At 37.8% G+C, this 27188-nt stretch overlaps 1 protein-coding gene across 11 annotated transcripts in view; it reads right to left on the reverse strand.

The window, feature by feature from the left end:
• RFC1 (replication factor C subunit 1) overlaps positions 1-25945 on the reverse strand; it is a 92194-nt gene extending 66249 nt beyond the window's left edge. For 9 of the 11 annotated variants that reach the window (XR_007187897.2, XR_007187898.2, XR_007187890.2 and 6 more), the window contains exons 1-3: positions 25662-25930; positions 11984-12112; positions 999-1074 (exon numbers count right to left, since the gene is read on the reverse strand). Coding sequence is in view for 2 of the 11 variants with exons in the window: in XM_026508750.4 (XP_026364535.2) it covers positions 999-1074; positions 11984-12112; positions 25662-25895 (439 nt within the window). In the remaining 9 variants the exon portion in view is untranslated. Of the gene's footprint in view, positions 1-998; positions 1075-11983; positions 12113-13862; positions 13966-25661 lie in introns of all 11 variants that reach the window. The other 2 variants (XM_044387671.3, XM_026508749.4) reach the window with 2 other exon arrangements.
• Between the last annotated feature and the right edge of the window lie 1243 nt (positions 25946-27188).

Below are 27188 nucleotides of genomic sequence, written 5' to 3' on the forward strand. Positions count from 1 at the left end.
ATTTCCCTTTTGTCATGTAACCTAACATATTCACAAGTTCTAGGAATTAGGGTATGGACATCTTTTGGAGCACTGGTCTGTCTACCAAAACATAACCACCCGAGAAACTTAAATACAAACCAAGACAAAGTAGTACAAAAATAGAAGTTTCATAAACTTTAGTATCCTTCCTTTTCCTCGGAACCATGCATTTATAAATCCTGTTTCATATTATCCTAAACTGCATCAAACAATTCAATTTCCAGTTTCCCAAAAGACAGAAACTCCCAGGGAATGGGGATGTGTATTTATTTCAAATTCCTTACGATATACAGCAGTAAAAGACTCAAAATAAAGACTCAAGTATTTTTAGGATGGAGTCAGAATCTTTGCTATCACTGTCAAACCCTAACAATCCATAAATGCTTACCTTTTTAATTTTAAGAATTCACACCAGATGGATTTTCTCCACAAAAGTAAAACCTAAAACTTTCTGAATTCTACCATTATTTTAACGTATCATCAAAGGCATGCAAAAAATACACGCTCCCCATCTTAGAAGTGTATTCAAATATTGTATATGGCGCTTGTCCCATTTTAAATGCAACAAAAAAGGACCAGACTAAAAGCACAAAAATTAAATTTAAGATCTTTGTTTCTAAAGCAATATTCTAAGGCACTGTTTTTCAAATTCAGTTTCCAAGAAGCTCAGCTGCAAGAGAAGTTAGTATGAATATTTTAAAAAATAAATATGCCATATTCAAAGTAAGTCTAAGACATGCTATATATATTATATACCCACCCCCGAACAAACATTTAACACAGTAACACATTTCAGCTCTGATAAGTTCTACAGTATAATAAAACTGTTTCCAACTTTGAGCATACAGCCCTCTCCTCAGAGGACCTATTATAACATCAGAGAGAGCTGTGTGTCACAGAACATCAGTTTGGAAAACACTGTTCTGAGGAATACAAAATTATTTTAAAAGTTCAAAGCTCCTCAGAAGAAATATTACCTGAATCATAGATGATCCTCTTTTTCTTGTTTGGTTGCTTCTGTTTAGAGTCATCTTCTTTACAAGAACTATTTACCTGTAAACAGCACAGTGTAATTAGAACACACAAAAAGTCTATATAACTTAGCTGTTTTTTTCTCATTAGACTTGAGCTCAGTAATTCTGCGCCCCCCCCAGGAGACATTTTTTGCTTGTCATAACTGCGGGGGGGGGGGGGGGGGGCGATGGACTGAATGGGTAGACGGTAGACCAGGGATGTTTCTAAACATCCTACAGTGCACAAGATAGTCTTCCACAACAAAGAATTATACAGCCCAAAATGTCATTAATGCCCTACTTAGACTGAAGAATAAGCCAGATCCACCAACAAAAAGAGAAGAGATAACAAACGCCAGCATGGATATGAAGAAAAAGGAACCCTTCTGGACTGCTGGTGCAACTATAAAATGGTACAGCCACTATGAAAAACGGTATGGAGGTTCCTCAAAAAAAATTTTTTATATGACCCAGCAATTCTACTTCTGGAAATACTTCTAAAGGAAACAAAAACACTAACTCAAAAAGATATCTGCACCCCCCCATGTTCACAGAAGCATTATTTATAATGGCCAAGACATGGAAACAACCAATGTGACCAACAAAGCAGGAAAGGATAAACTTGTGATACACATAAAAAAAGAGGAAGTCCTACCATTTGCAACAACATGGATGAGCCTTGAAGGCATTACACTGCCTAAGTCAGAGAAAGATAAACACTGTATGATCTCACCTATATGTGGACTCTAAAACAAATTTAAAAACATACCAAATTCATAGAAAAAGAGATCAGTCTTGTGGTTACCAGAGGCAGGGGGTGAGGGGAGGTACAACTGGAGGACGGTAATCAAAAGGTATAAACTTCTAGTTATAAGTCCTAGGGATGTAATATACAACATGGAGACTATAGTTAACACTGCTATTTGATACACAGGAAACTTGTTAAGAGGGTAGATCTAAAAGTTCTCACCACAGGAGAAATTTATTTTCCTTTTACTATATCTATATGAGATAATGGATGTTAACTAAACCTCACATTTAACTTTTCCCAAAAAGCATCAAGAAAGCAGATTTTAAAAAATGTAACCAATTATAAGCTAGAAATGTTTCTAGGGGTGTCTGGCTGGCTCAGTTGGTTAGAGCATGTGACTCTTGATCTCAGTGTTGTGAGTTCAAGCCCCCAGGATGGGTGTAGAGATTACTTGAAAGTAAAATCTTAGGAGCACCTGGGTGGCTCAGTCGGTTAAGCATCCAACTTTTAATTTCGGCTCAGGTCATGATCTCAGGATTGTGAGATCAAGCCCTGCATCAGACTCCACGCTGAGATTCTCTCTCCCCCTCTGACCCCAACCCCACTCATGTGCGCTATAAATAAATAAATAAATAAATAAATAAATAAATGGGGGTGAATAAATAAAATAAAATCTTTAAAAAAAAGAAACATGCTTCTATTCGTTACACTGAAATTTGAAAAATATAAGAACAAGCAACTACCTTGCAAGAAAATGAGATAAATGAACTATTGTAATTCAAATACACCACCAGACTAGAGGACAGAGTTAGAATCAACTATATTAACTCCCAGAAGGGAGAGAGCCACAGAAGGAGAGTCTCAAATTCTGCAGTAAACTTAGCCCAAACCTGTAGCTGTCTTCTGAACTACATAGGAATAGAACAACTCCCAGTGCCCAGCTAAGGAAAAAAGAATTGAACAAAGATTTCATCTGCTGCCCACCACAGCAGAGACAACAGCTTAGGGTTTGTGTTCAGCCAAATTAACTGCCTGCTAAACCAAAAGAATTTACACTCTTTGGATGAATATAATAGAATCCAGATTGCCTACACTATATAATTCACACTATTCAACATAAATCCAAAATAACCAGACATATACACACAAAAAAGTAGGAAATGTGACCTGTGATGCTTCCTTTTACCTGTAAACTTGCCTGGGCCACAAAGTACCTAGATATTACATCAAACATTATCCTAGTGTTTCTATAAAGGTGTTTTTGGATGAATCTAACATTTAAATCAATAGACTGACTAAAGGAGATTCCTCTCCCTAATGTGAGTGAACCTGATCCAATCAGATGAAGGTCTGAAGAGACCAAAAGGCTAACCCTCTCCCAAATAAGAGAATTCCTCCTTCCTGTCTGCCTTCAACCTGGGACATCAACTATTCCTGAATCTCAACCCTACTACCCTTGTCTAGCAGGCCTGAGCCTACAATCAAACTACTGGCTCTCCCAGTTCATAAGACTTCAGACTCACACTTAAACTATACCATCAGCTATCGTAAGTCTCCACCTTGCCCAACTGTAGGTCTAGGTACTTGTCAGCCCACGTAATCACATGCATGAATTCTTTAAAATAAATCTCCTTCTAGATTCTATTTCTCTAGAGAATCCTAACACAGATTTTGTTACCATGAAATGGAGTTGTGCAGTAAAAAATACCTAAAATATGGAAGTGGCTTTGGAACTGGGTTATGATGAAGGCTAGAAAGTTTTTGGTGTGCCTGCTTAAAAAAAGCCTAGGACTTCTGGTCCAAGATGGCAATGAACTCACCTCCACAGGACACACCAAATCTATACCTATTTATAGAGCAATTCCTCCTGAAGAACTGAGGGTTGACTGAACAGCTTCTGCACAACAAAAGATAGAGAGACCACATAGAGAAAGGCAAGAGAAACAGACACAGGGTAACGAAACGAACCCCCACCCATCACTGTGAACTGCATCAGGGACAGATAGTACTGAGGGACCATAAGCAGATTATCTTCCCTGGGGCAGAGAAAAAAGGCCGTGGTTTAAAAGAGTAACTAGATTACAAAGAATTCAGCTCTAGAACTCCACGAAATGGCTGGGGGAGCTGCTGGAACTCTATCCAGGTTGGAGGGGTCAAGGCTCCACCTTGACAGCATGGACAGAAGCAGGGTCCTGGTGACTTGCTGGCATATCACCTCAATAAACCCGAGGACCCATCTCACACCAGCCCTAGACACCTCACCCATGTGACCCCAGCACAACACACACGACATCCCTGGTCAGCTCCCCCGTGCAGTGCTAGCTGTCTTGCCAAGGTGACACAGGCACAAGGCACCCCAAAACACCACTTTTGCTCCAGACAACTTGCCAGGGCAACCCTGATGCAGAACTCCCCAAGAACACACCCGTTTTGGCTCCAGATGACTCACTAGGGTACCCACTACGTGCAATGCTTGGGGACCACCCTGCCCATTCCTGCTTCGGATCCAGACAACTCACCAGGGCACCCCTACACAGAGTACCCCAGCATACCTCAACTTGCATATACTTCAGCTTCAGCTGTCCTCAGCACAGAGAACCCTGAGACCATCCTGGCGCATGCCCATTTCAGCTTCAACTGTCCTACCAGGGCACTCTGTGCGCAGAGACCCCCGGGAGCACCCAGCTTGCACCTACTTCAGCTTCAACAGTCCTGCCAGGGCACCCTCTATGCAGAGAGCCCTAGGACCACCCCAGCCCACACCCACTCCAGCTCAGGCCATCCCACCAGGGCACCCCAGCACAGAGTACCCCAGGACCACCAGCTACAACTTCAGCCAGCCAGCCAAAGTCACCAGGCACATGCAGCTACACATGGAATGACCATACACAAGATCATTCCTTCAAGTTTACGAGAAATATCTGTTCCACCTAATTCACAGAAACAAACACAGAAAGTCAAGCAAAATGAGAAGACGGAGGAACGTGCTTCAAATGAAAGAAGACAAAGCCTCAGAAAAAGAACTAAATACAATAGAGATAACCAAGCTATCTGCTAAACATTTCAAACTTCAAAAAAAAAAAAAAATAGTAATGATCATAGAGATGCACACCAACTGGAGAGAAGAGTGGATGAATTCAGTGAGAACTTCAACAAAGAGAAAATATTAAAAAGGATGGGCATTGAAGAATACAATAAATGGAATGAAAAATACACTAGAGGTAATCAACAGATTAGAGAACGCAGAACAGATCAGCAATCTGGAAGAGAGACTAATGGTAAGCACCCAAGCTGTACGGCAAAAAGGAAATAGAATTTTTTAAAATATTGAGAACAGGTTAAGGATCTCTTGGAAAACATCAAGCAAGCAAATAGTTGCATTATAGGGGTCTCAGAAGAGAGATAAAGAGCTTCCCAAATAAACAAAAATTAAAGGATTTCATCACCACTAAACCAGCCTCAAAAGAAATGTTAAAGGGCTTCTCTAAGTGGATAAAAAAGGCTCTAATTAGAAGAAAATTATGAAAAAGAAAATTCACTAAGCAAACACAGTAAAGGTAGTAGAGCAATCACTTACAAAGTTAGTATAAAGGTTAAACGACAGAAGTAGTAAAATCAACTATATTTTAAAAAGTTAATTAAGAGGACTCCCATAATAAAAAGATGTAAAACCTAACATATATACAAAAGGTGGACAGAGGGGAGTAAAAATGAAGTTGTTTTAGAATGTGTTCGATCTTAACTGATCACCAATGTAATACAGACTACCACATGTTATATAGGAACCTGATGATAACCACAAGCCAAAAACCTATAATAGATACACAAAAAATAAAGACGAGCACAACACTGAAGGAAGTTATCAATCACAAGGAAAGAGAGCAAGAGAACAAAGGAACAGAGAAGAACTACAAAAATAATCAGAAATCAATTAACAAAACAGCAATAAGTATATATCTATCAATAATTACTCTAAATGTAAATGGCCTAAATGCTCCAATCAAAAGACACTGGGTTAAAAAAAAAAAAAAAACAGGGGCTGATAAGAGTGGATAACAAAAACAAGACCCATCTATATGCTACCTACAAGAGACTCAAGTCAGACCTAAAGACACATACAAACTGAAAGTGAAGAGATGGAAACTAAAAAAAAAAAAAAAAAATTAGTATTCAAGTATCATATGCAAGTATTGCTAAAAAAAACAGCAATACTCGATCAGACAAAACAGACTTTAAAACAAAAACTGTAGGGGCGCCTGGGTGGCATAGCGGTTAAGCGTCTGCCTTCGGCTCAGGGCGTGATCCCGGCGTTGTGGGATCGAGCCCCACATCAGGCTCCTCCGCTATGAGCCTGCTTCTTCCTCTCCCACTCCCCCTGCTTGTGTTCTCTCTCTCGTTGGCTGTCTCTATCTCTGTCGAATAAATAAATAAAAATAAATAAATAAATAAATAAATAAATAAATAAAACAAAAACTGTAACAAGAAACAAAAAATGGCATTACATAAAGATAAAAGGATCAATCCCACAAGAGGATATAAGAATTGTAAATATCTATGCATCCAACACTGAAGCACATAAATGCATAACACACACAAATATTAAGAGATGAAAAGAAAGAAACTGACAGTTTTACAACAATAGTAGGGAACTTTAACACCCCCTTTACATCAATGGATAGATCATCCAGGCAGAAAATCAATAAGGAAACAGATTAGATGGACTTAATAGATATATACAGAACATTCCATCCAAAAACAACAGAATACATATTCTTTCCAAGTGCACGTGGAACGTTCTCCAAGATAGGTAACATGTTAAGCCAGAAAATAAGTCTCAATAAATTTAAGAAAACTAAACTCATTATCAAGCATCTTTTCCAACCATAATGGTATGAAACTAGAAATCAATTACAAGAAAAAAAAACTGGGGAAAAAACCACAAACATGTGGAGTTTAAACAACATGCTACTAAACAACTGACTGGTCAATGATGAAACCAAAGAAGAAATTAAAAAATATATGTACTAGTACTGGAAGTCCTAGCCATAGCAACCAGACAAGGAAAAGAAACAAAAGGCATCCAAATTGGTAAAGAAAAAAATTGTCACTACTTGCAAATGACAAACTATTCATAGAAATCCCTAAAAACTCCACCAAAAAAACATAAGAATAAATTAATTTAGTAAAGTCACAGGACAGAAAAATATATAGAAATCTGTTGCATCTCTATATACTAATAATGAAGTATCAGAAATAGAAATTAAGGAAACAATTCCATTTACAATAGAACCAAAAAGAATAAAATACTTAGAAACAAATTTAATCAAGAAGATGAAAGGTCTGTACTCTGAAAACTATAAAATAGATAAACAAAACTGAAGATGTCACAAATGAAGACATTCCAGGCTCATGGATTGGAAGAATATTATTAAAACATCCATACTACCCAAAGCAACCTACAGATTCAAAGCGATCCCTATCAAAATGCCAACAGCAATTTTCAAAGAACCAAAACAAAAAATACTAAAATTTGTATGGAACCATAAAAGACCCCAAATAGCCAAAGCAATCTTGAAAAAGAAGAACAAAACTGGAGGTTATCACAATCCCACATTTCAACATATACTACAAAGCTGCAGTAATCAAAACAGTATGGTACTGGCATAAAAATAGACGCCTAGATCAATGGAACAGAATAGAGAGCCTAGAAATAAACCCACACTTATATATTGAATTAATCTACAACAAAGGAGGCAAAAATATACAATGGGAAAAAGACAGTCTCTTCAACAAATGGTGCTGGGAAAATAGGCAGCTACATGCAAAAGAATGAAACTGGACCACTTTCTTACACCATAAACAAACTCAAAATGGATTAAAGACCTAAATGATAGACCTGAAACCATAAAACTCCTAAAAGAAAACACAGGCAGTAATCTCTTTGATATCAGCCTTTCAGCAATCTTTTTCTAGATGCCTCCTTCAGCAAGGGAAACAAAAGAAAAAAATAAAACTATTGAGACTACACCAAAATAAAAAGCTTTTGCACAGCAAAGGAAACCATCAACAAAATGAAGAGGCAACCTACTGAATGGGAGGAGATATTTGCAAACAATATATCCAATAAGGCATTAATATCCAAAGTATATAAAGAACTTCTACAACTCAACACCAAAAAAACCCCCAATAATCTGATTAAGAAAATGGGCAAAGAACCAGAAAAGACCTTCAGATGGCCAACAGACACATCAAAAGATGTTCAACATCGCTAATCATTAGGGCAAATCAAAACCACAATGAAATATCACATTATACCTGTCAGAATGGCTAGAATAAAAAAGACAAGAAACAAGTGTTGGTGAGTATGTGGAAGAAGAAAAAAAAAAAACACTCATGCACTGCTGGTGGGAGTGTAAGCTGGTGCAGCCACTGTGGAAAATAGTATGGAGGCTCCTCAAAACATTAAAAATAGAAATGCATACAATCTGGTAATTCCACTACTATTTATCCAAAGAAAACAATAACACTAATTCAAAAAGATACATACACCCCTATGTTTACTGCATTTACAATAGCCAAGATATGAAAGCATGTCCATCAATAAAGATGTCACACACACATTAGCCATAAAAAAGAAAGAGATCTTGCCATTTCTGACAACTAGAGAGTATTATACTAAATGAAGTAAGACAAACAGCAAAAGACAAATACCATATAATTTCACTTGTAAGTGGAATCTAAAAAAACAAAATGAATGAACAAAACAGAAACCGACCCATAAATACAGAAAACTAACTGGTGGTTGCCAGAGAGAAGGGGGTTGGGGGCATGGGCAAATAGGGATGTGGAGAGTGACAGGTACAGGCTTCCAGTTATGAAACAAATCAGGCATGGGGATGAAAGTTATAGCATAAGGAATACAGTCAGTGATATTGTAATAGTGTTGTATAGCTATGGATGACAGCTACACTTGCGAGCATAGCGTAACACAGAGCTGTTGAATTACGTTGTTGTACACCTGAAACTAATATAACACTATGTATCAACTGTACTTCAATAAACAAAATAAATACATAAAGAGAAAAATTTTGTAAAATGTAAATGTAGGCTCCTGTGAAGGGACTGTCGGTTGTAACACGGATGTTAAATGCAACTCCAGCAAGGTCTCAGGGACAAAAGAGAAGAGCTATAGTGCAAGCTTCTATCATCTTAGAGAACATATATATCATAAATAGAATGCTGGTAAAATATGAACATGAAAGACCATTCTGGTAAGGATTCAGACAGAAATGAGGAACAGATTGTTGGAAATTGGAGGAAAAGGCAATCCTTGTTATAAACTGGCAAAGAACTTGGCTAAATTGTGTTTTAGTGCTTTGTGAAAGATAGAACTTGTGAACAATGAAATTGAGTATTTAGCTGAGGAGACTTCGAAGTAAAATGTTGGAAGGTGCAGCCTGGGTCCTCTATAATAAAATCCAAGAGGAGAGAAATGAACTGAATTGTTAAGCAAACACAAACCAAGACTTAAAAGATTTGGAAAATACTCAACCTGTCTATATTGCACAAAATGAGAATGCACGTTATAAAGAGAACACCAAAAGTGTGGCTGGACTATCACTCAATAAAGAGATGATGGGATTACACAAGCAAAAACACAGCTAGTTCGAAATGAAAAAGACAAAATGAAGGAAGGCTGACAGACTTCTTCATTCTACAGGACAGGACAATAGGCTACTCACTACAAACCTGCACTATTCTCCAAGAAAAGGAGATGACAGTGATTCGGAGATCATCAGGGCTGTCTTATTCCTTGTTTCAACGATCAGCCTCCATCCAGAAGCCTTGGGAGTAGGACCACCCTGCAGAGCTGTGGGGGTGAGACCACTGCTCTAGAGGATCCAGAAGGCAGGGCATGCGAGCTAAAGAAGATTTTCTCGAGCTTTAAGATCTAATAGAATTTGCCCTGCTAGGCTTTGGACTTTTTTGGGACCCATCTCCCGTTTCTTCCTTGTGATTTCCCCCTTTTGAGATGACGATGTCTATATTCTATGCCTGTCCCACCACTGTGTTTTAGAAACACATACTTGTCTGGTTTTACAGGTTCACAGATGAAGAGAAATTTTGCCTCAGTATGAATCATACCTTGAGTCTCACCTGTATCTGATTTAAATGGTATTTAGATAAGATTTTGGACTTTGGAGTTGATATTGCAATGAATTCAGACTTTTGGGGACTGTTAAGATGGAATGAATGTATTTTGCATGTGAGAAGGATATGAATTCAGGGGGCCATTGGCAAAATGTTTGGACTGAATGCTTGTATCCCTCCAAATTCATATGCAGAACCCTTATACCCTCACGGTGGCTACGGAGATGGAGTCTCTAGAAAGTAATTAAGATTAAATGAGGTCGTAAGGATGGGACTCTGATCTGATAAGCTTAATATCCTTACAAGAGATACCAGAGAGCTCACTCACACACATGTATATACACATACTCACTAGCTCTCTCTCTCCCCATGTGCTCACAACAAGGTTACATGAGGACCTGGCAAGAAGGTAGCCATCTATGATCCAGAAAAAGAGCTCTTGCCAAGAACTGAATTGGCTGGAACCTGAATCATAGACTTTTAGTCTCTAGAACTATAAGAAAATAAATTTCTGTTGTTTAAATCATCCAGTCTATGGTATTTTGTTACAGTAGCCCAAACTAATACTTGAACCACAGACTCAAGAGAAAAGGCATTTAACAGAGACCAAATCCTAATATATGTTAGTATTAGAAGACAAAGTTTGAAGTAGCTATTATAACTACATTCAAGAACATAAAGAAGAGAAATAAAAAGTATGAAAAGGAAACAAATGGAAATTCTAGAATTGAAAATCACAATATTCACCATAAAATATTCACTAAATAGGCTTAACAGCAAATTGGAGAGGAAGAAATAGTCGGTGAACCTGAAGACAGTAACAGAGAAATTATACAATCTGAAGACCAAAAAAGGATAAAAATGAACAAGCCTTGATGAGCTATGAGACAGTATCAAAATTCTAATATGTGTATAGTTGGAATCCCAGAAGAAGAGAAAGAGAATGAGGCAGACATATATTTGAAGAAATAATGGCAAAGAGTTCCCAAATTTGGTGAGATTTATAAATTTATAGATTCAAGAGGCTCAGAAACCATAAACAGCATACACACAAGAAAACATACCCAGGCATACCACAGTCAAAGCTAAAAACCAAAGATAAAAATCCTAAAGGCAGCACAAGAAAAACAATACATAATGTACAAAAGAAAATACAAATGACTGCAAATATCTCTCCAGAAAAAAAGAGACCAAAAGACAATGGAACATCTTTAAAGTGCTAAACCAAAAAACTGCCAATCCAAAATTCTATAACCAGCAAAAATATCCTTCAAGAATGAAGACAAAATATATTATTAGATAAACAAAAACTTGCAGAATTTGTTACCAAAAGACCTATACTACAAGAAATGATAAAGAAAACTCTTCAGGTTTAAAAACAATGATATGACATAGAAATTCAGAAATTCTTATCTTCAATAAGAAATGAAAGCACCAGAAATGGCAAATATGTGGGTAAACATAAAAGATCAATTTTTTCCTTTAAATTTCTTTAAAATCTGTGTCTGTTCAGAGCAGAAATTATTACACTGACTGTGCAGTATTAACATACGTAGATATAATACATGACAACTAAAACATAAAAGATGAAGTAGTGATAACAGACCTGTAGAGTTGCAAAATTCTTACATTTTACAGGAAGTGGAATAATAATAATTCAGAAACACTATTGTAGCCATTGCCTGCTTTCTACAGTGACACTGTATCTTAACTTCTCTGAGGCCCAAGGAAGACAGAGAAAAGAATAAAGCCTTCCTCCAAAACCTTCCGTCACCAGAAGTCCAACACCTTTCACTTGGGGCTTACGTCTCTAAGAACAAACTTTGGTCACAAAATGCAAAGTTTTAACAACTAAAAAGGGTTCCACCTCTACTTCAGAAAAATGAGCAACAAATGCATCAGCTACATTAATCAGAAATACACTTATCTTCTTCCTCTGCAAAATGAGTTGAAATCTATATTTACCTCAGCCTCCCAACATATCAAGTCTAGGAATTGAATTTATTTAACTTTTTATACACTTCAATATTGTATCTGAAAAACTGACCTTGATTTCCTTTATTCCTTTCTTTGCTTTTAAAGTTTCTTCAGCGGACTTTGTTTTCTCACTCTTCTTTATTGTTTCAGTTACGGGTTTCTTTCCACTTGGTATAACCCCAAAGAATTTCCGAATATCCTAAAAGCAAAAAAGGACACGGGTAAGCAAACATGAACTGCACAAAATATGAATTTCAACCACAAAAAGGGACAGCTCTACACACACACTGGTTTACCTTCAATAATTTCTTCATAATGAGATAGTTCCATGTGTGCAACAGCATTTATTTCACATGCAAAAGTTAACTGATAAAATTACCTGAGTTAAAAATAATCTGCCTAATGAAAAACAATATTAATTCTCAGAATTTGGCCAAAAACAGGACAAAAATAAGCAAGTGAGGGGCGCCTGGGTGGTGTAGCGGTTGGGCGTCTGCCTTCGGCTCAGGGCGTGATCCCGGCGTTCTGGGATCGAGCCCCACGTCAGGCTCCTCCGCTACGAGCCTGCTTCTTCCTCTCCCACTCCCCTGCTTGTGTTCCCTCTCTCGCTGGCTGTCTCTATCTCTGTCAAATAAATAAATAAAATCTTTAAAAAAAAAAATAAGCAAGTGAAATTTTTCTTAACAACAGCACAATTACTAAAGAGGCAAGAAACAAGTACTGCTTGTTCATACGTGCATATACTCATCCCACCACTCCAGGCAGAGCTAGGGAGAAGACAAATGTTGAAGAGCATAATCCTTGCCCAGGGGATCTATACTCCAGTCTGAGAGAAGGATAACTCTCACAACCCTGATCATTTAAGACCTTAATAACTAAAAACCTTAGAAATTATTTTTCTTTATATGATTTTTCCAAATTCTGAAAAAAATATTTTGATGATTACAATATTCTCTTTAATTGCTCTATTCCCTTGTTACACTGAATTAAAATGTAATCATAATGAAACATTTACAATGTAATTTACAATTTAAATCACTCACTTTTATCTTTTGCATACATATCCTTCCCTACTAGTTTAGATTTTAGCTTTGAAGAAAGTATGTTGTAGAGAATGGGAATAGACCTTAGAATCAGAAAGCCTCGGTTGGACTCTCTGCTGTAGTGATTTTTATGTGTGACCTTGGGCAGGTTACCTTAATCTGTTTTCCCGTCAGTAAAGTGGAACTCATACTACTTATACTTTACGAGAATTAATTAAATTTGGCTCAGTAAAAAGCTTCCCTTCCCCTCATTTATGAACTATTATCCCTTCATATCACTGACACATCTCTATTTGCAATTACCTCTGCTCCCAGGCAAGGATATAAGGAATACAGAATAATGAAATCTGAATAAGGATCTGAATTCCTAAGAATGGCGTTCAAGAGCCAGGTGTTCTGCTCTTCCTATCCTTAATGGCTATATTTCTGAGTTTTCAATCCTTTTTACCTGTTCCAACCTATCTATTACAGTGAGGAAAATGCCTGTTAAAAGTACCTTGTGAAGTATAAGAAAGTTAACAAGTATTTCCTAGATCCTGGCAGTAAATGTCATACTCTTAAAATGTCAAAACTCCCAAATAAGCATGTTACGCACACGCACGCAAACAGCCTTGTGTCTAAGCAAATAAACAAAGCAGAGGAGGTACACAGGCACCTGAAGGTTTTTTTAATAAGCTTATAGACTTTCCTGGTTTTATGTTCTCTTTTGTATATTTCTTAATGTACAAAAGTCACAAACCCATCCTAATAAAATCTAAGTCTAAAAAATACTGTTTACGAAATGGACACCGCAGCTATGAAACTAAGACATTTGTGTCAGGTGCTAAAGAAAGATGGACAATAAAGAAAGCCACAGTCTTCCATATAATTTGCAAAAAATTGGGTTTGAGGTTGACAACGACTTACTTTATTGCTTCTGGAGGAAATGAACGTTTCACATCAGAGTTTCACTTTTAAAATTACCAAATGATTCTTCATTCAAACAGTGATGACTGTTCGCACATGCACACTGCACAGCACGGCATGGCACAGCACGTGCACCATGGAAATACCAAAACTCAGTATTAATAATCAGGTTAAAGTCAGTGCTGCTTTTCAACCTGTATTAGGACAACAAATGCTTAAAACCACAAAGAGAAAGAAAACAAAACATAGTTCAGGAAATGGAGTTGTTGGTTATATCGAGGCTCTCTGATTTTTGTCTGTTCCATACTGCCACGCCTCAGCACTGTTAACTTTCCTTCCCAAGTAATCCCTTCTAGTCACATCCCCTTTCTCTTCCTTTATTTTTTTAAAGATGTATTTATTTGAGAGAGACACGGAGGTGGGGGGTGGGATGCAGACTCCACGCTGAGTGCAGAGCCCCATGCAGTGCTCAATCTCACAACCCTGAGATCACCACCTGAGCCAAACCAAGAATCAGACGCTTAACCGCTTAACCAACTGCACCACCCAGGCACCCCTCCTTTCCTTTATTCTACCCTACTCTCTCACTCCCCGCACCCTTATACTCTGATGGCAGCACAACAGTTAAAGAAATTACAGCATGATCTAATTCAATATACACTGAAAATTAAAACTTTTGGAAAAGAATTTTCATCAGCATGAAAGCCAATCTATTCTACCTTTTAACAATTATCTCCAATGTGAGCAGCCATCATGTATATAAATATCTTTTTATATAGGTCACTAATTTGGCCTCAATTTAGAGAGTGACTTCACCTTACTCCTTAACATTTCCTGTCTAGTACTCCCAATGTTCAAAGATTTCATGAAATGACAAACCAGTCTAGTAGCTAATCATACTCCCAAACGATGGATCTAAACACCACTTTTCCCTGCACAGAAGGATTCTTGCGGAGTATACAAGTGGAAAAAGGAACAGATTTTTAAACTTACTTTTATAATCTTGGCAAAGGGAAAGCCTAAGCAGATTATCAAGGCTAGAAACCATCCATAAAGAAAGATTTGACCACATAAAAAAAAGATGCCATAATCAAAAGTTAAAATACAAACTAACTTGAAAATATCTACAACATATGTTATATATAAAAGGGTTCCTACAAATCAATAAAAGATAGCTGAGTAGAAAGATGAAAAGCTACCAGAGCAAATTATTTTTTTTTTAAGATTTTATTTATTTGAGAGAGAGGGAGCACAAGCAGGAGGAGCAGCAGACATAGGAGAGGGAGAAGCAGGCTCCCTGATGAGCAGAGAGCCCGATGCAGATGCGCAACTCGAACCCAGAACCCTCAGTTCATGACCTGAACTGAAAGCAGACACTTAACCAACTGAGCCACCCAGGCGCCCAAGCAAATTATTTTAAAAATGCAAATAACCAACAAACAATAAGAGATGTTCAACTTCACAAATAATAAACAGATAAGCTGGGGCACGTGGGTGGCTCAGTTGGTTAAGTGGCTGCCTTTGGCTCAGATCATGGTCCGGGGTCCTGGGATCAAGACCCGCATCGGGCTCCCTGTTCAGTGGTGAGTGTGCTTCTCCCTCTCCCTCTGTGATCTCTCTCGCTTTTGCTCTCTCTCAAATAAATAAAATCTTTTAAAATAAATAAATAAACATAAACTGAAACTGGATTATTTTTCTCTAAATGTTAAAACATTAATAATGCCCAGATTTGTCAAAGATATGGGGAAACATGCTCACATACTACACCACCATAGAAGTGAAAACTGGCATACTGGAAGACAAAAGCCACCTGAGCCAGCAATACTTCTCAAAATTTTAAATGTGCATACCCATTGTCCCAGGAATGCCATCTCTAAAAGAAATGATAAAAGAAAATAACATTATTTTTATTTGAGGAAACCAAAAAAAAAAAAGTAGTAATTCTTATTTTCTTCTTCAATAGTTATTAGTTGAACAAAAAGATAAGTTCAAATAAGGCAAAAATTTAGGCAAAAATCACATCAAAGTTAAAATAAATTTTAGCACAGATAGCTAATAATAACAAGTTTTTCATGCTTTTACTTACAGCTACTGGACATAGATTTATCTCTTTTGATGACTCTATGAGGTATGCAGGGCAAACAGAGTATCTCCATTTTACAAATGAGTAAGTAGAATTAAGTCAAACACAGGCTTTTTGTCAGTTTTGCCATTTACTACTGGTCATTTGGGATGAATTACTTCTCTGCCTCTTAGATACCTCATGATACCACTTGCCTCATAAAATTCCTGTGAGAATTAAGATAGTACACTAAAAACCTCCAAAATGGAATCCAGTCCTCTGACTCCACATCTCTTTCACAGTTTTCCACTTGACCATGACTGTCCCTTCATAGTTTCCCTATAACTCTAAGGATCCATGCAAAAGTAGCCATACCCCACAATTAGCAGTATGGCCTTTCCCTTCTCATTCCTAATATATCTGTATGTTTACAGGCAGGCCTTGTGCCAGGGACTCAGAACACAAACAGGAAAATGGCCTCACAAAGCTACCTGAGAGACAAATTCGTATATAAAGAATTCGATACAGAAGAGTGCTAAGACAGAGCTCATCACTAAACTAAAAGAGCACCAGGAGCGCCTAACAACAGAGAGCCTTTGGGGCAGCTGCCTGAAAGAAGCAACACCTGAACTGAGTCCTAAAATGATTAGTAGGAGATAGCTTTTTTTTTTTTTTAAGTAACCTAACCTCTACCTCCAACATGGGGCTCCAGCTCGTGACCCCGAGACCTAAGAATCACAAACTCCACCAACTGAGCCAGCCAGGTGCCCCAGCAGGAGACACTTTCGATAGTCCTATAAACCTGAGCTTGAAGGCACTGCTGTAAGTTCCACACAGCAGGCTTGTTTATCTCATGATAGGGCCAGCCCCAGAGATAAGTAGATGCTTATGACACTGGTTGAACGCATGGGGCACCTGGCAGGCTTAGTCAGTGAAGCATGTAGCTCTTGATCTTGAGGTTGTGAGTTTGAGCCCCATGTTGGGTATGGAGATTACTTAAAAATAAAACCTTAAAAAAAAAAATCAGTTGAACACATGAGTAGTCATTTCCAAGGTCACTGACCTTCACACCTGGGCTCCAAAAGAGAGGTTCTTGATTATGTAAAATGAAACTCATGGTAGATTTATTTTTAAAGATTGAGTACTAAAATAATCTTTAATTGAAATTAATGTGTTGCTATGACTTTACCTATTGCTTTTGGCTTTAAGAAATTTTAAGTAGATATTAAATTAACTTTTATTGTATATTATTTCTGAAGTAAATTATTAAAGTTGACCTTCCAGGGGCACCTGGCTGGCTCACTCGGTGAAGCATGCAACTCTTGATCTGGGGGTTGTGAGTTCAAGCCCCACGCCAGGTGTAGAGATTACTTAAAAAATAAAATCTTTAAAAAAAATAAAAATAAAAATAAAGTGACTTCTATAATTGACCCTTATAATATGGTGGTACTCTCTTGTCATACTGTAATATTGCGGCTACTAAAAGAAAAAAGTACTTTCACTTTTAGTTCAGTATTTCCTCTTCCAATTTGCTTTTAGCCAAACGAGTTACCTTTTAGAAATCACATCTATCTCTCCATATAATTGATGTTAATGATACAGCCAAAACTAGCACAGGACTCAAAAAATTTTCTAAGATACCAGTGAGTGAAAGGGTGGTCTGAAAAATTTTTAAATAATAACAGGTTCTAACCAGGAAGAATTTTAAGAATCTGCATCAACTTCCTTCCTTCCTTTCTTCATTCATTCAATCATTCTTTCAACAAATATTCACTGAGAGCCTTCTATGAGCCAAGAACTATTCTTGGTGCTTGGAATAAACAAAACAGACAAAAGTCTCTGTTCTTGTGGAACTTTCATTCTATCTTCTGCTCTGGGTCCTTCCGTCTTTAGGGGGGAAAAAGTGTAACACAGGAAAGAGCAGATAAAATAAAGCACAGCAAGGGAATAGAAATGGAGAATATACGGTTAGGGGAAATATCTGCTTCTCCTACTTGCTCTGGAATCAACTAAGTCTACCTGAGAGGTTGCTACCAAGACATTGAAAAAACCCATTTCCATTCTTAGTTGTGTTGAGGAAGAGCTGTAGAATTCTGAAGCCATAGTATGTGTACCATATGAGCCTTAGACTACTCTTTAAATACTCTATCACAAAACATTTAATTAAAGAGAAAATGGAAATTAATAATTTAGATTTTAAAAAATAAGTTCTCCTTCAAACCTGCAAAATTGAGATAACTGAAACATTTAAAACTCTGTATGTCTGATCTAATGGTTATTTCAACATTTTGACATTTTCACCAAGGTTAATGTAGTCTGATTATGGTTTTTATTCATCCAGAAGTCAACTTCTTACAAATGACTTCTAATCTAAAAAATTGAATTTAACCTACTTAAATGAAGATTGAAATTAAGTTCAAATCAAAAATAGAACTACCAACCTAAATGTCCACTGACAGATGAATACACAAAGATGTGGTATACATACATACACACACACACACACACACACACACACACACACAAATATGGAATATTACCCAGCCATGAAAAAGAATGAGAGCTTGCCATTTGTGACAACATGGATGGACCTAGAGAGTATTATGCTAAGTGAAATAAGTCAGACAGGAAGACAAACACCATAATTTCACTTATATGTGGAATATAAAAAACAAACAAAAAGCATACAAACACCATAAATACAGAGAACTGGTTGCCAGAAGGGAGGGAGTTCAGGGGATGGGTGACGGAAACTAAGAGATACATGCTTCCAGTTATGGAATGAATACATCACAGGGACAAGTACAGCATAGAGAATATAGTCAATGGTATTGTAATAGTGTTTTATTGTGACAAACAACAGCTGCCACACTTGTGAGCACAGCATAAAGTACAGAGCTGTCAATTCACTATGTTGTACACCTGAAACAAATACAACATTGGGTGTCAACTACACTTCAATTTTAAAAATACATAATTTTTTTAAAAAAAGAAAATAGGCCTATCACATAATACTGTATTTCTCTAGGCTACATTATTCATTGTCATTAGATGTTCAACAGATTAGCTATAAAGAGGAGAGGGCTAGAGATGTTTCCATACCAGTAAATTTTATTCTAGTTGACTTCGCTTTTATTGGAAATACAAAATTTATTTGTACTGATTCATTCACCAAATTCCTTTTGAAAATGTACCATATGCCGGGCACTATACAGCAGTTCTCTATCCCTGTGGCCCTTATCCTTGCAGAACTTGTATGCTAATATAAGAAGCTGTGAATAACAGGTTGACTATTTATTAATATCCAAAATGTATGCCAAGGAAACACTAAACATAACAGGTTTTTTTTTTATGCTTTTGTGGATCTGACAGAAGCTATGAATATTTTCCACAGAAATATGTAAAAACATACTATAATACAAAAATATATAAGGTCCTTATATTCCTGGCACAGAGCTCCTAAAACCCTTTCCTAAGTGACAGGAGTATCCTGCTATTTACAATCAGCCCTTTGGATCACATCTAAGTTTATGCTAATGAGGCAACTCAGGATGGGGACTGGTCACTAGAAAGGACAAGGATAGGAACTCTCCACCCCATCCCTAGGTCTACAGGGAGAAGAGGAAGGCTGAAGACTGGTTTATAAAAACTCATGAACAAGCAAGGTTTGATGTTTCAATAGCTTCTGGGCTGGTGAACATATCAAGTTGCTGGGAAGATGGCACGCATGCTGTATCCCCCAACCTCCCATATCTCGCCCTATGGATCTTTTCCATTTGGCTTTCCCTGAGTTGTGTCCTTACGATAAACTGGTAAATATTAATTAAAGTGTTTTCTCAAGTTCTGTGAGCCATTCTAGCAAATTATCAAACCTGAGGAGGTCCTGAATAGCCAATTTAGAGCCAGTCAATCAGAAGTATAGGTGGCCCACAACTTGCACTTGGCTTCTGAAGTGGAAGCAGTCAATGGGACTGAGCCCCTTAACTTGTGCAGTCTGTGCTAACTCTGAATAGTGTCAGAATTGAATTGTATTGTAGGATACCCAGTTGGTGTCAACAGAGCTAAAGAAATGATTGGTGTCAGAACACCCCCACACACACACACACACAACTTTGCGTGTAATCCAAAATGCAGGGTTGGGGCATCTGGATGGCTCCGTTGGTTGAGTGGGCAACTCCTGATTTTGGCTCAGGACGTGATCTCAGGATCCTGGGATCAAGCCCCACATCAGGCTTCGCACGCAGAGGGGAGTGTGCTTCAGGATTATCTCTCTCCCTCTACCCCTCCGCCTGCTTGCTCACTCAATCACTCTCTCTCTCAATAAATAAATATTTTTTTATGCAGGGTTTTCACCTGAAACCTATTAATGGTTCCCCATGAACCCGAAATTAAAAACTTCTGATTCACATATCCTGTGCAAGCTAACTCACATTCATCTCAACCTCAGTACCACCTATATACACACTGATACCTTCTAAATCTTGTGTCTCCACTCCTCCTCTAAGCTCCATATCCACAAAGCCAATAGTCTGCCAAATACACCTCTGTCCAAATGCCCCAAAGATGCTCCAATTCATAAAGTCCACAACTAAGCTTATATTCCTCTGGACTCGCTTTTCTCCTTTTATTCCTCACCTCAATGCACAGCACCACCATTTGCCCAAAAGAGAAAAATGGACACAGTGTTTCCTCCTTGATCTGACTCTCCACCTATTCATCCCACCTAACCTATCTCCCAAATACTGCCATCCCCCTCCCTCTATTTCTATTGCCAGCGCCCAGATTCAGCGCCTCATTTATTTACTTATTTACTAAACCCTTAAACAGGACTTGCTCTGTGCCAGGCAATAATCTAAGCACTTTAAAAATACTAACTCATTTAATCCTCCTAACAACCCTATGAAGTTTTTTAACTTCAATTCACAGGTGAAAAAATTGAGAATGCCAACAAGACATTCTCTAAAGTTTTGAAATTTAAGATGCTCTTAAATGTAAGCAAAAAAAAAAAAAAAAAAGACTTCTTGCATTTTCTACCTTAAGGTTTAACTAACAATTCTACAACTCTATTAGAGAGAAGCATCATCTAGCAGGCAGCCCAAATGCAATGTTAATATACATAACTCCAGACAAAGTATCAAACTTTGTGAAGTACTCAAAAAAAAAAAAAAATCATGCATTTGTAGAGTCCTTTACCTGCACCAAGAAGTTTCCAACTTGGTTGGTTATAAATCTATCAGTAGAGTTAGAGATGAAAAAAAAATTTTTTTGGCCATAAACACTCCTAAACCCACAGAGAAGTAAGCTTTCATAGTGATCTTTAGCTTTAAAAGGTCAAAGTACAAAAGCTGCCATATATTTACTTTGAAGTATAACCAAAAACCTCTATTTATTTCCACTGCTGATGAGCTCAACCAACATACAAGTTATATTTGTCTATCAAAAATGCAAAAAGAAAGCAAATTATGTCACTCTGTTCACTTATCTTTAGAGCGTACAGAATTTTATGCAAAATAGGTATTGCAGTGCTCTGGAGAGTAGTTGCCAAAATATTATATCTTGACTTTACTTCTCTACTCTGAAAGTAACAAAGAAAGATAAATATTTGATTTATATTTTTAAACCACCCATCAAATCCAGAAGCAGAAATTGATCATCACCAAATTCACAAAATCTGTCCAAATGTAAGAATCTTTTATCCTGAAAAACACTAAAATACAAAACTGTATATCTGACTAATATACACAATGACTTAACTGGTAGCAGCACAGCAGAAACAAATTATGAAATAAAGAATTTAAAACTACATTAGGGCTTTACGCTTTGAAAGCAAAGTTGGTTGTTGGGATGCTTTCCCCAGAGATCAGGAAAAAGACACAACCACTCCCATCACTTCTACTCAACCCTGTGGAGGTTCCAGCAAAAGCTTTTAGGCAAAGAAAAAAAAAGAGAGAGAGAGAGAGACAGATAAAAGGCACCTAGATTGGACAGGATGAAGTAAAACTATCTCTATTTACAGATGAAATGATCTTATATAGAAAAAAGTCTTAAGGACTCCACTAAAAAAACTATTAGAACTACTAAATGAGTTCAGCAAGGTTGCAGGATACAAGATCAACATACAAAAGTCAGTTGTATTTTCTCGCTCTTGCAATGAACAATCCAAAATTGAAATTAAGAAAATTATTTAATTTATATCATCAAAAAGAAAAAAAATACTTAGAAATAAACTTAGTAAAAGTGTAAAACCCATACTCTAAAAACTATAAACATTTTTTAAAGAAACTGAAAACCTACACAAATGGAAAAACAGCCCATGTTCATGGATCAGAAGATCTTCTATTGTTAAGATGGTAATACTTCCCAAAATGATCTACAGATTCAACACGATCATTATCAAAATCCCAGCTGGCTTCTTTGCCGATTCTAAAGTTCATGTGGAAATTCAAGGGACCCAGAACACAAGACATCTTGAGAAATAACAAAGTTGAAGGACTTAGTACATCCTGATTTCAAAACTTACCACGAAAGGAAGCGGGGGGGTGCTTACCACAAAACTACAGTAATAAAGACAGTGTGTTACTGGCATTAAGACAGATATATGGGGGAAATAGAATGGAGAATCCAGAAAAAAAAAAAAAAAACCCTCACACTTAGAGTCAACTGATTTTTCACAAGGGAAACAAGATAACTCAATGGGAAACGAACAGTCTACAAATGGCGCAGGAACAACTGAATATTCATATGCAAAAGAATAAACCTGAACTCCTACTTCACATACTATACAAAAATTAACTCAAAATATTTCAAAGTTAAATGTAAGAAGTAAAATTCTTGGGCATAAGTCTTCATGACCTTGGATTAGGCAATGGTTTCTTAGATAAAGACCAAAAGCTCTGAGGAAGTGATGATTGAAGCTTGAATGATGAGACAAAGGTAGATATGCAAGGAAGGATCTGGAAAAGGAGAGGAATCACAAGAACAAAAGCTGGGACAGAACCAGCATAATATACTCAAAAGACAGAAAGATAAGAGAGGTAGGTGGGGGCCTTATAGGCCAACTACTAGTATATATGGCAAAAGCTACATTTTAATAGGGTGACAGCACTACTCCAGGCGGAGCGCTCATACAGTAAACTACAATATGAAAGGCATCCCCTAGAATGGGACATGAAGCAGCTCAGATATATTTAGACTTGACAGCTCTTCAAACAGGCTACCCTCTAGGTCTCATGTGTGTTTAATTCAACCTTATACATATTTTCAATAAATTATACCAGCCACTGAATTATATATGCTGACTTCTTTAAAATGGCAGCTCAGGTTTTAGTCACATTTTGAGCAAATAATTAAATTCTCAAAGCAATCCAAATTGTTTACATGGCTTCTTTTTATTTTTAATTTTGTTTCAATTCCTTTAATAGACATTATGTTCACATGATTCAAAATTCAAGAGTAAAAAGTCTCCCTCCCATCCTGCCTCTCAGATATTTATTTCCCATCTTTGGAGGCAACAAATGTTATCAGTTAGTTCCTTGTGTATCCTTCCAGACTTGAAGCAAATATGTATATATTCTTTACTCTCCTTCTCCACATAAAGTGAAACACTTTACTTACTGTCCTATAGCTTCCATTTTCACTGAATTATCCTGACATTTGTTTTATATCAAGGTATAAAGTTTTCTCTTTTTAATGCTTGTAGAGTATTCCATTTTGTGGATACAGTATTTTATTCCTCTATTAATAACTTCAATTAGAAAACATTTGAGGGAAAAAATGTAGCTCCCAAGGCAAAAGCTGTTAACAACTATGGAAGGGCTTCAAAAGATATGGAAATCCTCTTAAATGCTGTGTATATGCCCATTTCTGTGGGCAAAAAATTTGCATACCACTCACCACATTATCAAAGATAACTGACCCAAAGAACTACTATACTACAATATAACTTGTGCACAGATGTTCAATAAACCTATGCTGAACAGAATTTTAGTCTGGGATTTGCTAAATTTTGTATTAGAGACAGAAGGACCAAATTACCAATATAATCAAAAATTCCTATCTATGTTATAGAACTTTTTTCTTTTAACAAACAGCAAAACTGACCCATCTGACTCCTACTTCTTTTCCAAGAAGGGCTTTATTTTTAATCTGCATTGTGAACAAGAATACTAAGATAGAAAAGAACCAAAATTTAAAGTATATGAATGATCAAAAGTTGACTATACATTTTTCACCATAACTGACACCAGAGGCATCTCTGATGCCCCTAACGTTCCAAAGAGTCCTTCCTAAGAAAATCAGAACATTGGTAGTCACATAGTGACTCCACATGCCAGGTTCCACAATAGAAGTTTTACCATATTATCTTGTTTAATTCTCAAGACAATCACCTAGGGCAGCTATATTTCGCTGCTTTGCAGTTAAGAAAAACAGTCTTAAAAAAGTTAAAGTTAAGCTATTTACTTAAACCAAATAAAACCCACCACCACAAAACTACTAAGTGGCAGAGCAAGACGAAATCATCACCTCACTCTTACCTTCAACACTCCAAACTTCATCAACTTTCCACAATACCATAGTGCCTTAAGTCCAAAATGTAAGTATCATTTTAGGGAAGCAGTATAATGTATTGGTCAGAATTCTAGCTCAACCACTTATTAGTTGTATGACAAACTGGTTAAACTCTAAAAGCCTCCTTTACCATCTGTAAAACTAGACTGCTGTGAGGTTTAAATGAGAAAAGGTATATAAAACCAACAGCTCACATACTGGTAGTTGATACAAGGGGGCTATTATTTTATCCCTCTTTGAGAAAAAACACAAAGGGCTGCAAGGTTTCCCAATTTGGCAAAGAAATTTTCCCTCCAGAATGCTGGCGTTGTGACAAATAAGCTAAAAAAAATAGCTTAAAAAATTATGTCTGGTTAATGGAACCTCATAAATTGTCCTTTAAATAAATATTTCAAACACATACCTGTATCTATTGCCATACAAGCATGAAGGTCTGTTTTGATAGCTGCATAATCACTTCACTCTCAATTTATATGCTTTATGCAGAATTATACAGAGGTGGTTATTTTTAAAGATTATTTTTAACATGAGGTGATAAGCGATGACAGCTGTCAAATATATTACATCTGTTTTTACCTCCTGTGTTGTGTTTTTCCCCCCTGGTAAACCGTGTTATACCTTCAACTTCTATGAACTCCTTTAAACAAAATAAAGCATCCTCCATATACCCTCGGTCTCAAAAGGGTTATGTGATGAGCTTTTCATGACGCTATTAATGACGAAAGTTGAAGGCCTAAGACAACTTATTCATAAGAAAGGAAAGTTTGTTACATTTCTCTCCGCCCTGAACCGAAGCTTGAAATCAATGCTTTCGGCAGGACGAAAACAGAGGTTTGGGGCAACGCCAAACAGGAAAACAACTTTATCGCTAAGCCCCCAAATCACCTTCTTTACTCCCTTCCTTCCTCCCTTCCCCCAAGAGTAAAAAACAAACTGCTGCGCAGCCCCAAAAGCCCTGCGCGCAGCCTGCCGCCAAGACCTGAAACCCCGTGGTCCAAGGAAAGCTGTGCGACTAGTGCCCGATTTGTGGCCCCTTCTGTGCCTTCGCTCCCCTTCGGAGCCCCGCACCGCCGTCCTCCCCCACCCTCCATACCAAAAGTGCGCGGTCCACACCCAGCCTGCAAACTCTCCCAAGCCCCCGAGCCGCACAGCCTCCCCTAGGGGCTCACCATCGCAGCCCACGGACTAAGGCGCGGGCGGGCAGGCCTGTCGGCTGGGGAATCCGTTACCGGGACTCGGGATCCATTCGCGCCAACAACTTCTCCCGCGAAGTGGAAGGAGGTGGGGGCCGCGGCGCCCGGTGATGACGTCAGAAGGCGCGCAGCTTCACTTTGGCCCGGGCCGGAGGCGGGAGGTGCGACGTCGGCCCAGGTGACGCCCCGCAGGCCCCGGGCCGCTGCCATCGCGAGGAGCCACGGGAGCGTGGCGCTGGCGCCAGTGTGCGCCAGGAGTTTTTGGTGGGGGCGCTCAAGTGGGGGTTCCGTTAATCTCCCAGGGCGGGCAAACCAGGCTCCAACCGGTAACACGTGTGGAGGGTGCACTGCCCTGCATTGGCTTTCAAGTGTGCTGACCGCCACCCGCGGGGAAAATACACATTCCAGATGTACATTTCAAATCTTACATTTATTTTTTTCCGCTTATTACATTTAAATATCTATTGTTTAACAGGAGTCTCACCAAAGAGCACTTACCCTGATTTTTTTTTTTTTAATGTTTGACCCGCTGAATTGGATTTTTGCCTGCTAAGTGAAGACCCACAGTTTGAAAACCAGACAATTTTATGTTGTATAATTCCAGAGCAGAAAAGACTTTGGTAAAATCATCTAGGCATTAGTCATCAACACCCACTCTATTTTATAAGTGAAACATATAAGGCCCAAACAAGCTGAGGGGTCCAGGCTAGGAATCTAGGCCTCTAAATTCCCAAACCTGCACTAAATTACTCAGAGCTGTGGTGCCTGTGAAGCCAAGTCATAAACAAGGTGTTCACGAGAGAAAAACAATGATCCCAAAAGCTTTGGGGTAACCAACTTTCATTGTAATAGATAAGCTACTGAATTGTGGGAAAGAATGGGATATTTGCATACAATTTTAAGAGAAATCATGAGACCCTAAGGAGTTTAGTGGGGAGAGCAGTATCTCCAGCTTTGGTCCTAGACTTTTAGTTGCTTACCCACCCACCCTCCCCTTTTTAGGTCTTGTATTTTATCACACCAATATCTCTGCAATGAAAGGTAGCAAAATTCCTTCTGGAATACAAAAGAGGCAAAGCATGGAGAGCTTGTGTTTATTAAATGCCCAATGTAATATGTGTCAGGCATACAGCTATGGACTATCCTAGTTCAGCTTATCTAATACCCACAGTGACACTGGTTACTATTATTATTCCCAATTTACAAAGGAGTAAACTATTACTCATGAACAGGGCCTCATTGCATCGGACCTCCTGCAGCCAGTATGGTAGGGTTCCCAGCTCCTCCCATGCTAACTGAGTGGCCATGGGCAAGTTACTAAGCCTCAGTTTCCTGATCCTTATTTTAAGGATAATAGTAGTACTTCATAGGGCTGTTATAGAACGTTATTCCTAACACATAAAATAATAATTTTTTAAGTCCACTGTCATTATTATGCAAGGCTGGGTATTATCAAGGAAGATAGTTCTAAAAATGAACATAAGCACTCCATAATTTTGCTTA

The sequence above is a fragment of the Ursus arctos genome, unplaced genomic scaffold (genome assembly GCF_023065955.2).
Source record: "Ursus arctos isolate Adak ecotype North America unplaced genomic scaffold, UrsArc2.0 scaffold_9, whole genome shotgun sequence".
NCBI lineage: Eukaryota > Metazoa > Chordata > Mammalia > Carnivora > Ursidae > Ursus > Ursus arctos.